The 15,274-nt window shown below is 31.8% G+C and overlaps 1 protein-coding gene across 1 annotated transcript in view; it reads right to left on the bottom strand.

Annotated features, from left to right (window-relative positions):
• Window positions 1-1,375: 1,375 nt before the first annotated feature.
• LOC143048920 (uncharacterized) overlaps window positions 1,376-15,274 on the bottom strand; it is a 30,307-nt gene continuing 16,408 nt past the window's right edge. The window contains exons 8-11 of the mRNA XM_076222781.1: window positions 15,104-15,198; window positions 11,589-11,760; window positions 11,041-11,142; window positions 1,376-1,380 (exon numbers count right to left, since the gene is read on the bottom strand). Coding sequence (XP_076078896.1) covers window positions 1,376-1,380; window positions 11,041-11,142; window positions 11,589-11,760; window positions 15,104-15,198 — 374 coding nt within the window. The remainder of the gene's footprint in view (window positions 1,381-11,040; window positions 11,143-11,588; window positions 11,761-15,103; window positions 15,199-15,274) is intronic.

The following is a 15,274-nucleotide window of genomic DNA, read 5'->3' as shown; positions in this document are numbered from 1 at the left end:
CTTTGTAAAAATTGCGTAAATTATGAGGAAAACAATATTTTTTTAGCAATCAGTAACTTGCTTAGATGGTCGGTGACCCCCTATTTTTTTGCATTTTTTAAATCCTTTTATGTTAAGACATCTGTCTTAAGATTTTCATGTTTTTTTTAAATTTTTAAATCCGATCAAAATACCACAAATTTCACATAAACTTGGTTGTTATATGATATCAATACATCAATGCTCTGTACCTTTTGTAAAAGATAACTACTTTTTGACATTTCACATTATAGATTATTATGATAACCCCTTATGCTGCATGATTTGTGTTGTATTGGTAGTTTTGGATCAAATTTTCAATAATGTATTACAGTTTTTATCATTATTTACTATAGCCGTCAATCCAAGTACATTTTTGTTGTGGCTAGGGATTCAATATCAAACTTGGCACCTTTTGTTCATGTTGTTTACAGAACGTTTTGGATCGTAGGTTGTGGCCAAAGGTTTTAAATGTAGGTCTGAAAAATGCACAACAACATCATATTCGTAAAAGATCTCCAAAATGTGCTGAATTTTGAGACTATAATTAATTAGCATGAAGAGATGTGTTAAAATTTAACAATGGCTCATTTTTAGAGCAAATTTGTTGACATTTTCATATGTCATGTAGTTAAAATTAAAGGTCATATTAAGCCAGAAGTGAACCTTGTCTTTTGCTATTATAAAACATGTAAAATGTAAGAAATTATTTTTAATTTAGGAAAATATTGACCTCATTCAAAGCTCTGATTCCCTGTCCGGATTTAACTGTTTTACGCCTTTTTTAATTTGATGAGCTTTTTAACGTTTGTATTAGATTTTGGATTTTCAAACATTTGGTCTAATGCATCACTGAAGAGACATTAATTGTCGAAATGCTCATGTGGTTCAGTAAAATTGGTACCGTTTATAATGTTACTATCCAACAGAGACAAAAGAAAAATGTTGGAAATAACCACTAGTCATCGTACGTTTCAACAATGAGGGAAACTAAATTATTCGTATAGTAATCCAAAAAATTACCTGGGATATCAAAACAAAAAAGAATTGTTACATGGTCAGACACCGTTGATCTGAAATATAAGATAATATTTTATATCACAAATATTCACTCAAATACGTTCTTCGAAGTAAACAATTAGCGAAACTCCATACCTCATACATGACGTAGCAAGCAATAAAATTCCCAAGCATGACAAATGTAAATCAATTTAAGCAAAAAAAAAATAAACGGCCCGATGTATTTACAAAACAAAAAACGAAACACAAATACGATGTATAGCAAAAAAAAAAAACAAAAAAAAACAAACAAAAAAAAAACCCCAAAAAACACACATACCATGAATTATTGAAGCTATTAACCTACAATGATAAAGCATATAAATTTATATAGAAGTTAAACATAGCACGAAAATATATTGATATGTTTCGCTGTGTCATCCAGACGGTGAAAATAATATTGTTGTTAAAACGATCTTACCCTAGATCATCAAGGTCGTGTTACCTCGATTAGAAGTTAAAAACAAGGTTTTCGAAAAATTGTTTATTATAAGAACGAACAGACTCGGTTTCAAACACTTTTTTTGTAAAGTAAATCAATGTATCAATCATTTTTCAAAGTGTGTGCGTTTTAATATACATTTCGTTTTAACCCCGATTTCATGTTTATAATATATTGTTTATGAGAATTATAAATTGCAAGAAACATTAATATAACGGAACTATAAATAAATGTCACACAAGTCGGAGATTAGCTAGCAATAAAACCAGGTTTAACCCATAAATTTGTTGGAAAATTCCTATACCAAGTCAGGATTATGACAGTTGTTTTTAACTTCGTCCGTTGATTGATAGTGTTTGATTTTGTCAGTTTTTATGGACTTTTCTTTTAGATTTTTTGCCTTGGAGTCTTGTGTTTTTGTTGAACCTTTTTTATTCTTAACATAACCCTTTTTAAATTATATTCGGCAAAGATATACTGAATCTTAATGTAACACTTTTTAGAGAACAAAATTCCTCTTACCTCCGCCTATCTCTTTTTAAAAGGATGTTATTAATAAGAAATTGCAAATGATATGCATATGTTCTGGAGTTCATTCCTTGTAATATTTATTTGGTTTCTGTAGTTATTTGCTTAAATTGATGCTGACAGACACGTTTTTCGCTTGCCACGACACACTGCAATTTTTAGTTTAGGTCATTTATAAAGATACGAAATATACCGATGTTGTACTATATGGTAATATATAAAGATTGGAGATGAAACTTCTAGTGGCATTGTATTGTATGATGCATTATTATCTGTTCAAATTTGTCACCGGATTTTCACACGAGTAATCCCATGCAGAATAATGTGATTTTGTAACGAATTGCAATTTGAATACCTACCTCGATAATGTTTTTTTACGGTTTGTGTAATTTTTATATTTTGTCATACCAGTGTTTGTTTTGAGTTCGAGTAATGACTTTTATGTCCTTAGGTATTTCCTTAATTTTTTATTTTACGATTACATGTATAGAAAATTTAGTAACACTTTCATCATCATTCACTGAAAATAATGAATTGTGAACTTTTGGAGTAATCGTTACAAAGTCAATTACTGTTGATCTGAAAATTCAGAAAAAAAGTCCTGACTATATGCATGATTTGACAATACATTTTTTGCACTCAAATACGCTCTTCTAACAAAACAAATAGCAAAGCCCATACCAAATAGGAAGCAATAAAAGGCCTGGACATGCAAAATCAGCCTGATTGATGTACAAAACAACAAACGAAAAACAAATATGATATAAAGCAACAACCAAAAGCAACATATCATGAATTATTGAAGGATAATAGAAAAATGATACACTGTTTAAATACAACCTTATAAAAAAGAAGATGTGGTATAATTGCCAATGAGACAGCTATCCACAAAAGACCAAAATGACACAAACATTAACAACTATAGGTCACAGTACGGTCTTCAACAATGAGCAAAGCCCATACCGCATAGTCAGCTATAAAAGGCCCCGCTAAGACAATGTAAAACAATTCAAACGAGAAAACTAACGGCCTTATTTATGTAAAAAAATGAACGAAAAACAAATATGTAACACATAAACAAACGACAACCACTGAATTACAGGCTCCTGACTTGGGACAGGCACATACATAAATAATGTGGCGGGGTTAAACATGTTAGCGGGATCCCAACCCTCCCCCTAACCTGGGACAGTGGTATAACAGTACAACATAAGAACGAACTATAAAAATCAGTTGAAAAAGGCTTAACTCATCAGATAGACAAAAACTACAAGTGGACGTGGCCGGGTACTTATACATCCCGACACAAAAAGACACAATGAACAGATCTGAGAATACTCGCAGTTATCTGACAGCTAGTTCAACGCCACTAACAACTAATAAAAAAATCACGCCTCTAAGACTAAAAACTCAATCCGTACACAGCCAACATATAATGGATTTAGTGTAAAGACGTCATAAACAGCCAGAGAAAAACATGACCTTGTGCAATGCCAAGTTACAGGTATCGACAGATTGTAGATCCATGAAAATGTATATGTATATAACATACTAGTAATATTTAGTTAGCTTTCAATCTACTGATAACAAAATCAATATTTATACCAATAAAAACAATATTCAATGATCTTATTACAGTGTTGAATAGGTAACCTTTTAGAATAAGTTTATTTAAAGGAGCAACAAGTTTACATGGATCATTTCTAAATTTCCGGGCACGGTTAACAACATTTCCGTAAAAATGAGGATGTGCTATCCCGTTTGAAATAAGTTTTCTACAGGTACAACCAAACTTCAAAACCAAATCTTTATATCTATGGAAAAATTTAGTAAATGTTTTAAGTAATTTATGGTAACGATATCCCTGATTTAATAATTTACCAGTTATACATAGGTTGCGTTCGTTAGAATCAACAACGTCACAACAGACACGGGCATAGCGAACAAGTTGTGAAATATAAACACCGTAAGTTTTGTATTTTGAGTTTTGAATGTCGTCTTTAAGGTTTTTAATAACATGACAGTCTTGCATTTCTTTACCTTTTAAGTCCATAGGTAATCTGTATCTAGTGTTGGTTAAACGTAGGTTCTCCTTTTCCAACCGCACGATTTCCTTCTTAAAATTTTAAGTTCTTTTTGTATGCTCAACGAACTCCCGCTCTATCTGAATTGTCCGGCCATGTTACAAACGTTCTAAATTTCAATTGTCCCATTTCTTTCTTAACATCACAATATATTTTATTACAGCATTTTAATTTTCACCCTTGAGTACATCAATGTCTTTGAGTGAGTTTTGATGAGACGCTTTTAACTTGTGCAGGTGCTGTTTCGCGGATTCGTCCAGAGTTGAGCACATAAAAGCGGAGAGTTCCTTGTTCTCAAGTCCTTAAAACGGAAGTTGAGACATTTGTTGCTTTTCAAAAAACTTTTTTATTCGGTCACTGTCTCTTTAAGTTTTTGATTTCGATTTCTTCTTTGGGTTGAGGTTGCTGACAAACGACTCTACATGAAAATTGCACATACGACCAAAATTTCTTTGATGTCTGCACTTGTATAAATAAGCGCATAACACCGATGGCATGTGAACACATTAACGGTCTTACCGAAGTATTTGCATAGAAAGTCCAAACAGGTATCTGCTTTTCTCATCAGAAACGAACGTCCATGCCTGCATTCTGACCGGACATGGCAATATATACACTCTACACAGTCAAATGGAAGCCCTACATTAACAAGTGTTTTACAGCCACTCAGAATTAGATTGTGATGACCATTTTCTACTCCCTATTCCAGTCAAAATAGTCAGACAATCAACATTAGTTTCAGGTAAAATCAAAATTTAATAATATTCCCTTCGTCCATGTCTATCAAATATATTTAAATATCGTTTGTGTAATTCTCTTTCTTCTTTCCTTTCTTTCGAACCAAGATAAAAAAAAAATTACAGAAATATGGTTTTGGAAATTAACTTCTTGCCTTTTGAAAATTTTCAAAAGTTTATGACCTTAATCTAGATTATAGATCTATTTCAGTAAATATTGTCAATATGTTCACTGTCGATAGTTCTAATTTCTGTGTCACTTTATTTCGAAATTGATATGAAGTTGTGTAAATGTAACGGTCCAGCATTTACAATTGGTACACAAAAAGTGCAATTACAATTAAAGAGAAATAACTGGTTTGTTCAAAAGAAGATCAGTTAAACTTTGTGTGGTTTTTACAGTTTTAATTGCATTTAAGAGATGCAAATTTTATAATCATCTCTTTTATAAAACCACAGGTTAAAAAACATACTCTTGTAGTTTATTTTGAAGCATGTTGAAAAACAAACAACAACACGATAGGTCTCTTTTTCACCATTTCACAAGAAATCATTCATACACATCAACATTTGAAGAGAGACACCCCTATTCATCTCTTAAAGTGATATAGAAAGAGCTAAATTAATATTTATAATATTTCTATCTAAAAACAAAATATCAACCATAAAATGTTGTCTCTCAAAAAAGCGACAATTGTATCTTTGTTTATGATATATGTCTGCATTTCATATTTCCTGCACCATATAAAAAGGAAGATATGGTATGATTGCCAATGAGTCAACTTTCCACAAGAAACCAATGACACAGAAATTAACAATTATAGGTCACCGTACGGCCTTCAACAATGAGTGAATCAAATATCGCATAGGCAGCTATACAAAGGCCTAGAAACGACAAATGAAAAACTATCCCAACGAGAGAACTAACGGCCAAATTCATGCACAAAATATTAACGAAAACAAACACAAACACATCAACAAAGGAAAACCACTGAATAACAGGCTTATGACTTTGCACAGGCACATATATACATAATGTGACGGGGTTAAACACGGTAGCGGGATCCCAACCCTTCCCTTACCTGGGACAGTGGTGTAACAGTACAAAAAAGGAACGACCTATACACATTTGTTCAAAAAGTCTTAAAACATCAGAAGGATACATATATAGATATATCTAACAAAAACAGAGTGGACATGGCCGGGTACTTGTATCTCACAACTTTAAAAAGACACAAGAAGTACTAATCATGATCGATATGCATGATCTGAGAGTACTCTAAGTTACTGACAGCTAGTTCAAAGACATTAAGAACTATTAAAAAAAAATCATGCATCAAAGAATATGCACTTTGTCACTTAAATCATATTTTCTCTGCTGGAGTGATTTTAACCAACGTTCTTTTTTTGAAATTCCATTATTATAATATACTGTTTTAACTAGCTGTGTTTCTATTGTCCCTGGTGTAAATTCTGTCTCAGCTGTAGACCCAAAACTTGAACAGCAGATAATCTATACCAGGGCGAAAACAGTTCATAACATCCTAATTTTGTTTACCTTTTTCTTCATTAAATTAAAAAAAAATAATAGTAATGAAACTAAGAAGTAAAGGACATCATATTTCAACGGATGTTTTCCCTGGGCTGTAACATTAACCTGTATGTCAATATAATTGATAGCTCTTATATCTCTTCTCAATCTGTACAAATGTATTCGTTTATTTTCTAGCAAATATAATATACATCTGTAATCTTTTACAGATAGAAACGGTCATTTTAAGTCTCAACAGATATTTATTAAATGAACAATGATTTGCAAAGTTACTTGCAGTTTTAGTAAATTTTCACATTTATCACGTCGGGTAGATTTAGTACCTATCAATTAAGATCTGTTCAGTCTATCATCAGACTTATCAGTGGTATTCTTTATTGTACACATTATAAAGAAATCCTCACAGATACCAGGCTTACATTTTAGCATTTGTGCTAGACGTGCGTTTCGTCTACAAAAGACTCATTTAAAAGGAACTGACTTGTATATCATGTATATATTCGATACCCTATATAGTAATACACGTTTGATTGTTTTGTCCATCTATGATACTGTGTTTTCTTCTTCAGCAATTTATCCTTTTCTGCACCCATTGCATAAAAAATGTAATCAACGTGTGGTTCGTTTCATCTTTGTTCTCCATCGGTTATAATCCGATAATGACGTCAAATGTTCTTGCTTTTCCTCTGAATATCCTATTGTAACGACATGAAAAAAAGATGACTATGTCTGATGACGTCACATAGAAAGAACACATCTTTTTGCAGATCATTTGGAAAGAAGGAACAACTTTGCCTGATGTATTGTTTGAAAATTATTACAGAAACAGATTTCAACACCTATAGCTAATTTCGTGTAAAACGGTATTTATCCACTCTAGACAATTAAATTTTAAATATTTAAAACGATACGCGAGCCTCGTCTCAAGTAAGGATACCAGAGTGAAAGTTGATGAATTCTAAAGTGTGTTGGTCACACTGAAATATAATGGCCTTCGCCGAAGTGCAATGGTATTGCACAACGTTTTCAATACAATATTGGTTTACACTAATCATAGATTTGCAAGCAGAAGGATAAGATTTTAAGGATTGTATGTGAACAAAGGAAATCCCGAACAGTTTGCAACAGTGTAGGTTGAGGTTACAAAAATATGATGAACAACATCAGACAGCATGAAGAACAAAGCGACTTAACGACTTAAACTGCAGTCGGCTACTTTTTATTCTTAGAGAAGATTACCAATGATTGCGCATACCATAAATTAAGACAATAATCGTTCGGTCTTAAAAACGAGATAGTTTTTGTTTTTACCAAAGTGTTTACGAAATATTTATTTTGTTAATAAATGCATTAGTTTCGTCAACAAAAAGATAATTTCATGAATATTTGTTATTTCCAAGAACGTGATATATTGTTTTATAATTACTTAATTTCATTTGAGGTGACTTATGTGTCCATTGGCCCGGATGTATCAATATTTATCATATATTGTATATTTATAATCTGTACATATTTACACATGTCACTATAATAAATAATTTACTTACATTACTTACCTACTTACTTACTTTTATCTTGGAGCAAACAATGCATCAAAATTATGCAAATTAGATCTAATGATCAAGATAAAATGGATTCTGCAGATGATAAACGAAACTTAAAAGCTTTATGGAAGTTAGATTTTTTCGTTAACGATCTGTTCTAAAAACACAATCTCATCATACATGTCATAATCGGACAATAAAATATGTACAATAAAGAATAGTACTGTATTGAATCTGATAACATTTCAATAGTTATGATAGTGTCAAATATGTTAATTACAAATACATGTAGGACACATTTTCATTAAAACAAGTAAAAATATTAGTGCATGCATAAAAGAGGTTAAGTAGCAGTTCAGAAGGACGTGATGAGTTAAAAGTAGATTTTAGAGTAAAGCGTATTATGAGAAAACAACAGATATATCACACAGTTACATAGAAAGACAAAACAATCAAACGTGTATTGAAACATAAGGTATGGTATCGTCCTGATACAGATTATACTATAGAGTGGATTTAGATATATTTATGTTTTTTCTGGGATAAAATTAATTTATTTGCAAAGATTAAGTCGAGAAATACGAAAAATCAGTTATATTGACAAACAAGTCAATGTTACAGGTCAGGGAAAACATCTGTTGAAATATGATTTTCTCTACTTTTGTAGTGTCACTATTTATATATTTTTTAATCACACAGTTACATAGAAAGACAAAACAATCAAACGTATATTGAAACATAAGGTATGGTATCGTCCTGATACAGATTATACTATAGAGTGGATTTAGATATATTTATCATTCAGCATGGGTAGATGTTTACGCGTAAAACAAAACTACTGATAATATTGATGTTACTTTTTATCTGTATAAATTTACAAATGTATGTTTTTTCTGGAATAAAATTAATCTATAAGCAAAGATTAAGTCGAGAAATGCGAAAAATCAGTTATATTGACAAACAAGTCAATATTACAGGTCAGGGAAAACATCTGTTGAAATATGATTTTCTCTACTTTTGTAGTGTCACTATTTATTTATTTTTTAATTCAATTAAGAAAAAGGTAAAAAAAAAAGATGTTATTAACTAGAGGTCTCTGTATTCGCCCTCGTATAGATTATCAGCTTTTCAAGTTTTGGGTCTATACAGTTTAGACCTAATTGACACCAGGGGTAATAGAAACACGGACATTTAAAATAGTATATTATAATAATGGTGATGCACAAGTAATAAGTTGGTTAAAATCACAAATTCAATACTATGTCAGCAGAGAAAATGTGATTTCACTAATAAAGAACATGGTGTAGGAAATATAAAATGCATACATATGTAGGACTCTAAAGTGCGATGGAGACGCTAAAGTAGGATGGTCACGCTAAAGTTCGATGGTCTACGCTAAAGTACGATGCCTACACACGCTAAAGTGTGATTGTCCGCGAAAGTATAAAAGTAATAAACGTACCATGGATTATGACGTGAACAGTTTTTTATACAAACAAAAAATGAACATGCCGAAAGATAAATGTAGAATATCTGATTAACGACTTTAAAGCAAATGTACATGACTTAATCAATCTAAACAAAGACCTGTTGGTGACCCTCTGCTGTTGTTTTTTATTTGGTCGGGTTGTTGTCTCTTTGACACATTCCCCATTTCCATTCTCAATTTTATTTTTTACAGAGTTTGTCTTTAGTGCCGTGTGGAGGCAGTAGAGTGCCTCCCCGTGCTTCAGGTTTATGCTCTTATAATATACTAGATTATGGAGTGTGTGTCCGAGCGAGAACTGCTCTAATTGATTACTTTAGGAATATTTATCAAAAAGTAGTATTTCAATATTCAGCCCCATTCTACTATTCAATACTGATAGCGTTTGACATTTTTAGCCGAACAAATTTATCCATTTTATATAACTTCAATTATTGTATGCTGGTTCATATTCTGGACACCAATCTTTGCTCCTTTATTATATAATTCACTAACAAAACAATTATGAAGCTTAGAAATGGAAAATTACTAAATACTAAACTTGTTCAAAGGGTATCCACACGTCTCAATCTTCAAAATCGGTTATCTAAAAATACTACCATCGCTAACATTTTTAACAATAAAAAACGTGGTTACCCTTCTATCGATAAGTGTCATGCCAAAAAATGACTTACATGTCCCCGTCTTTCCACCAACAATACGGTAAGGTCCACGTTTAATGGTCGCACATTTTCTTTTAAATTTTGAAACTGATATAACTTGAAAAACAAACAGTATTATTTATTTACTCACATGAAACAAACCGGGGTGTGGTATTCAGTACGTAGGAGAAACTGGACGATATTTATCTAAACGCACTCAAGAACATCTGTATCGTTTTAAGAGACCCAATAAATTCAAAAGTATCATTTACCAACACCTATTGATGGCCCTGAAAAGGACCCTTTATAAGAGATTTCATCGGCTGCTGGCACTCTCAGTTCTATTTATGTCAAATGCCATATTTCCTCATCTTTCGGTGGGCTTCTAGTGTAACGTGAATGCTGCCATTTTGTTTATTTACGTCTGTGACGTCATTTTCAGGGGAGGTAACTCAAGTACAAATAAACAAACTCAAAAGGTTATTCACCGGTGAATAATAGGGTTATTCTCTGCTAGTGCAAATTTTTAGGGTTATTCGTCCTGCCTTGCAATTGAATGAAAATTAACTGAATTATTCCATGTTACGTGATTACGTTTCAACCAATAGAATTGATTGAAATATATGTAAGGTATAATAATCTGTGTTATACAATGTATGATATGAACAATTTATGCAGGTGTTAAATGCATTAAGTAAATTATTTAACAAAATTTGTTCAATATAAAATCCAAAGACGTGATTTGATTTCCAAATCAATGAGACAAAATTTTCACTAGTGACCAAAGTATGATGATGAAAGCAAATAAAGGGCCACCATATAGTCTTAAATAATGAAGACAAAAAAATACTGTATAGTAAAGCACTAACTGATATCTCGGTGACACCAATTTTTTTTTCTCATAAAATTTATATACTTTATTACAATTTTTATATACACATTATCCTACCTGAAGAATAAACATTGCAAGATTTCTCCAACCAATTTTGAACTGTTTTCAACTGGGAAACATTCATATCTTGACAGATATCTGTCCATGGAATTAATTTCCCTGAAATAAAGATTAAACAAAAGTGCATGCATATGGTCTTATAATTTTCTATATTTAAAACCACAATTTAAATGATATTTCCGATAATTTCATCATGAATTCGAGATTATAAAAACAAGTTAGGATACCTAATATTGTCACAAATGTGTTTGATGTTCCCTATCATAAGGCTATTTTTCTATACTTTTCTGAACTTTTTTTCACCTACAAAAACTAAATGAATTCTAACCAAACATTATTAAATTTATGTAATTATTGATGATTCCTTTATGAGGGTTGATTTCAATTTGCTTAATAAGGGATTTTGGATGGAGCAACTGTTTTTTCTTGAAGGCTGTTTCAGAATTTATTCAAATAGGAGAATTTCAGGCATGTCCTTTATATATGAAAAAAAAACATTTACCGGTATGTTTATAGTTTTTGGATTATCATTTAATGTATTTTACCTGCTCCTATTCCATATGCTTTCCACACTCTCAGGCACGAATCCTCAAATTTGAAATTATGCAACTGTGATATTCCTGGTATTGATTTAATGCTATTTTGAACAGGATCCAGGTCAATTACAGGAGTTACAACTTTAACTCTATAGTTGAAGTTCTTTTTCAAATCAATAGCCTGAAATCAAACAAATCATATATCAACCCATTATTGATTCAACTCCTAAAATATAATCCTCTTCTGGGAAAATGGAATTATCCATATACATTTTACATTTAAAACTCTTTTAAGATTGATGACTTATACCAAATTAACTTAAATAGGTGGATTTCTTAAAAGGTTAAATTTAAACTTGCCCAACCAAGATATCAAATGTGGGTCTCATTGAGGTCTAAGCGTGACGCGGGATTGCCGATTTTTTGTAAGCGTGACACGTGAAAGTCAAATTATTGTGTCGTGAAAACGGTAAATGAGGTCTTGCGGGACCCGGGAAAGGACAAAAAAATGAGAATTGCTTACGTATATAGTGTAAGCGGGATACGGGAATCTGACAAAACAATAAGCGGGATCTGGGATCGGAACCCCCCAATGAGACCCCCTCAAAATTAGAGATATAAATTAGTGAAAGCACTTTATAGTCTAAATAACATGCAAACCTGATTACGAACAGGCTAATGTAATAAATTTTAATTTGTTAATAATTTTTTTGAAACCTCAAATTTCTTATTTTTTACATTACCAAGAACCATAACTCAGGAATAATAATTCATATGAAAAATCTGCTTGTGTGTGCTAAAAGGTACAGCCCGTAACAGAGAAGTGATCGAATTGATGTTTCTTTACCGTCAAAATTAGCTACGTTATCGACAAACTTAATTGAGTAGTGACCGAACTATTGGTTCTTTAACGTTAAAAAGATTGACAATGCTGACAAACTGTCATGTGTCGATAATCAAGTTTAATACCGATAATATTGAAAATAATTCTAATAATATGAAACAAAATATGTCCATGCACTATTTCGATTGGGCAAAAAGTAGTCATTTATTCAAAGTCAGAACAGAAAAAAAGATTTATGGAAGGACGTCTTGATAGTATTATTTCCTTTACAATTTTACCCAAAACTAAAAGAAATATACTGGTAAACAATTAAAAAGGTGTTTGATAGGAATGAAGTCCTTTATTTTTTCGGACTACAATGTGTACCGTATGTGTGATGGATTTGAATTCAATCAATAACTTTGAAATGTTTTCTCATATGTATACACAAAAGGGAGGACGTTTCACATGCCAAACTACCAACCCCTTCCTCCATGAAAATTGAATGGTCCGTGGCAAAAATCAAAAATTCCCACATGTTCAACTTCAAAATTTGACCAGATTCTATTCTTAACCGTCGGATAATAGGATAACATAGAAAAAATAATGTCCTGTATGGGACGATTCTGTACTCATACTTCACGCGTAGTTGGGTACAAGTGTCCTCGTAGTGAACGCACACGACTACGCGTGCAGTAAAATGTGTACTCTTACGTCGGATACCGGGCAGTTTCTTTGTTATATCTGTACATTATCAAATATTTGTGTACACATTCAAGGATCTACAATCTGTCGATCAAATACATGTACATGTTAATATTTACTTAATATTAAATACTAGGTAAACAGTATTGCTGAAAGCCTGTTCAGGTTTTCTTTCTTGTGTATGATTATATAATTTTTCACATGCCTGAACTCATTGATGATAATGCAAGGTGCTCTTAGAAAAAAATGGATTTCTAGTTCACTCACACGACAGGTTTGAAAAAGAAATTTCGCCTTGTCTTGAGCCTGTTTTGTACATTTAGTTCAACAGATATGATCCAATGGAAATTTTCACATGGAACTTCGGTAAATAGGAAAATGAAAAGATATGGGGTAATTTACAGAGAGACCACACTCCATCCATGAGAAAAACGGAGGGAATTTAAAAATCTAGAGGTCTCCACAAGGCTTTCAACAAGGGTGGAATCACACTCCTTCTGAAAAGCTCTAAATCGCCCCAACGTGTACATACGTTTGGTCATCAAGAGATTCTTGTTTCTCTTTTTGTGTGTCATAAACATTCAATTCGGATTTGAATTTAATTTACCGTACATTAAATCTTAGGACGGTCAGAACATTTTAAGGACGCAACAGATCGAAGTACAATTTTAAGTAGTACATAGATGTGCAATAATTCAACTTCCTGTACATGTTCATGGAGTTCTAAATTTTGAATGTTGATTTCTTTAAAAAAACACCATTTTTCGACAATAAAAAAATCTCAAAATGTCCGTTAACAATGAAAAAGTTTGACCATGAAAAATCACATATCTAAGAAAAGCAGTCGTTTAATTGATTATAAGAAAGTTTCAGTATATCATGTCAAATTTCTTTAATTTGAGAGTTTTCCTTTAGTTACAAATGTAGCTGCATGTCTGATGGTGAAATAAAAATGAAAGTCTCAGAAAGTGGTGAATTAGTTTCCATAAATGACAGATGAATCGGGCCAAGCTTAGTAACTTACAGTAAACAGACTACTGTAACATTGACGCACTCGTCGAACTGTTTAAAAGATTTGTGTTTATGACCAAAAATTTATATATACAACTTCATTTATAAATTAATCTGAATTTCATAGCGCGTCGTCACAATAATGAAAGTTATATAAAAAAAAAATCTATAACCAGCAGATCTATACTTCCATAAAGAAAGTATTCTTGTACAAAAAAGATTTTATCGAGGTCGCACCAACTGTTTCTACAGCTAAGATCAGTTACATGTAACATGATCTCGTCGATTCGCACGACGAAGCCATTGTTTATGACAGAACACACATTCAGACAGAACACACATTCTAGATTATGTATTTTTGTTTCAGTCAGTTCGAAAGTATTTGATCTGATTTCAACTCCTTTGTATTTCATAATATGTCTCATGAACAAACTAGACATAATATGTTCGATTGCATAATAAATTCCTCGTAACAAATGATAGAAATTTCGGAACCCGTATTTGATCCTTTACCGTTAAAATGAAAATGCCAATGACAGATGTTGATTATAAAAACGTTTTACTGTGCTAAAAAACTTCGACTTAAACAATGAAAACTTACACGTTGGACATGAAATATTTTGTCCATGAAGAAAATTAAATTATGTCACTTCTGAAATAAGTTTGTCGATAACGTCACTTATTCTGACGGTAAAGAAACGCGAATTCGATCACTACTCTGTTACGGGCTGTATGTCACAAAATTTATAAGTATCAAATTATTTCTCAATGGCTTTATGATGCTCAAATAATTGAATGTAAATCAATTTGCTAATGTACAAATTTATGTAATGAAAAAGGTAAAACTGAATGACATCTATGCCTTTTTGGTGAGGATAGATTAAATTTAACAATAATCATTTTAAGAAATTTTCGAAAATTTTTGTTAGAATTGTTAATCTTATGTTGTAATATAATGTTGGACCACAAACAATGTAATACAAACTTTTTTCATCTGTTCTGCTGTTACTACATCATTTCCTTCATTCACATATCTCTTAATGATCGACTTTAAATGTGATGCTCTACGATCACAAGGTCCTGCAGAAACAAAAGTAAAAACATACCAGGTAATGAGTTATTTCAGGACTGACATTGATAAGAAAAGCTAAGACAT

This window comes from Mytilus galloprovincialis, chromosome 10, assembly GCF_965363235.1.
Source record: "Mytilus galloprovincialis chromosome 10, xbMytGall1.hap1.1, whole genome shotgun sequence".
Taxonomy (NCBI): domain Eukaryota; kingdom Metazoa; phylum Mollusca; class Bivalvia; order Mytilida; family Mytilidae; genus Mytilus; species Mytilus galloprovincialis.
This window is presented reverse-complemented; position numbering and strand designations above follow the sequence as displayed.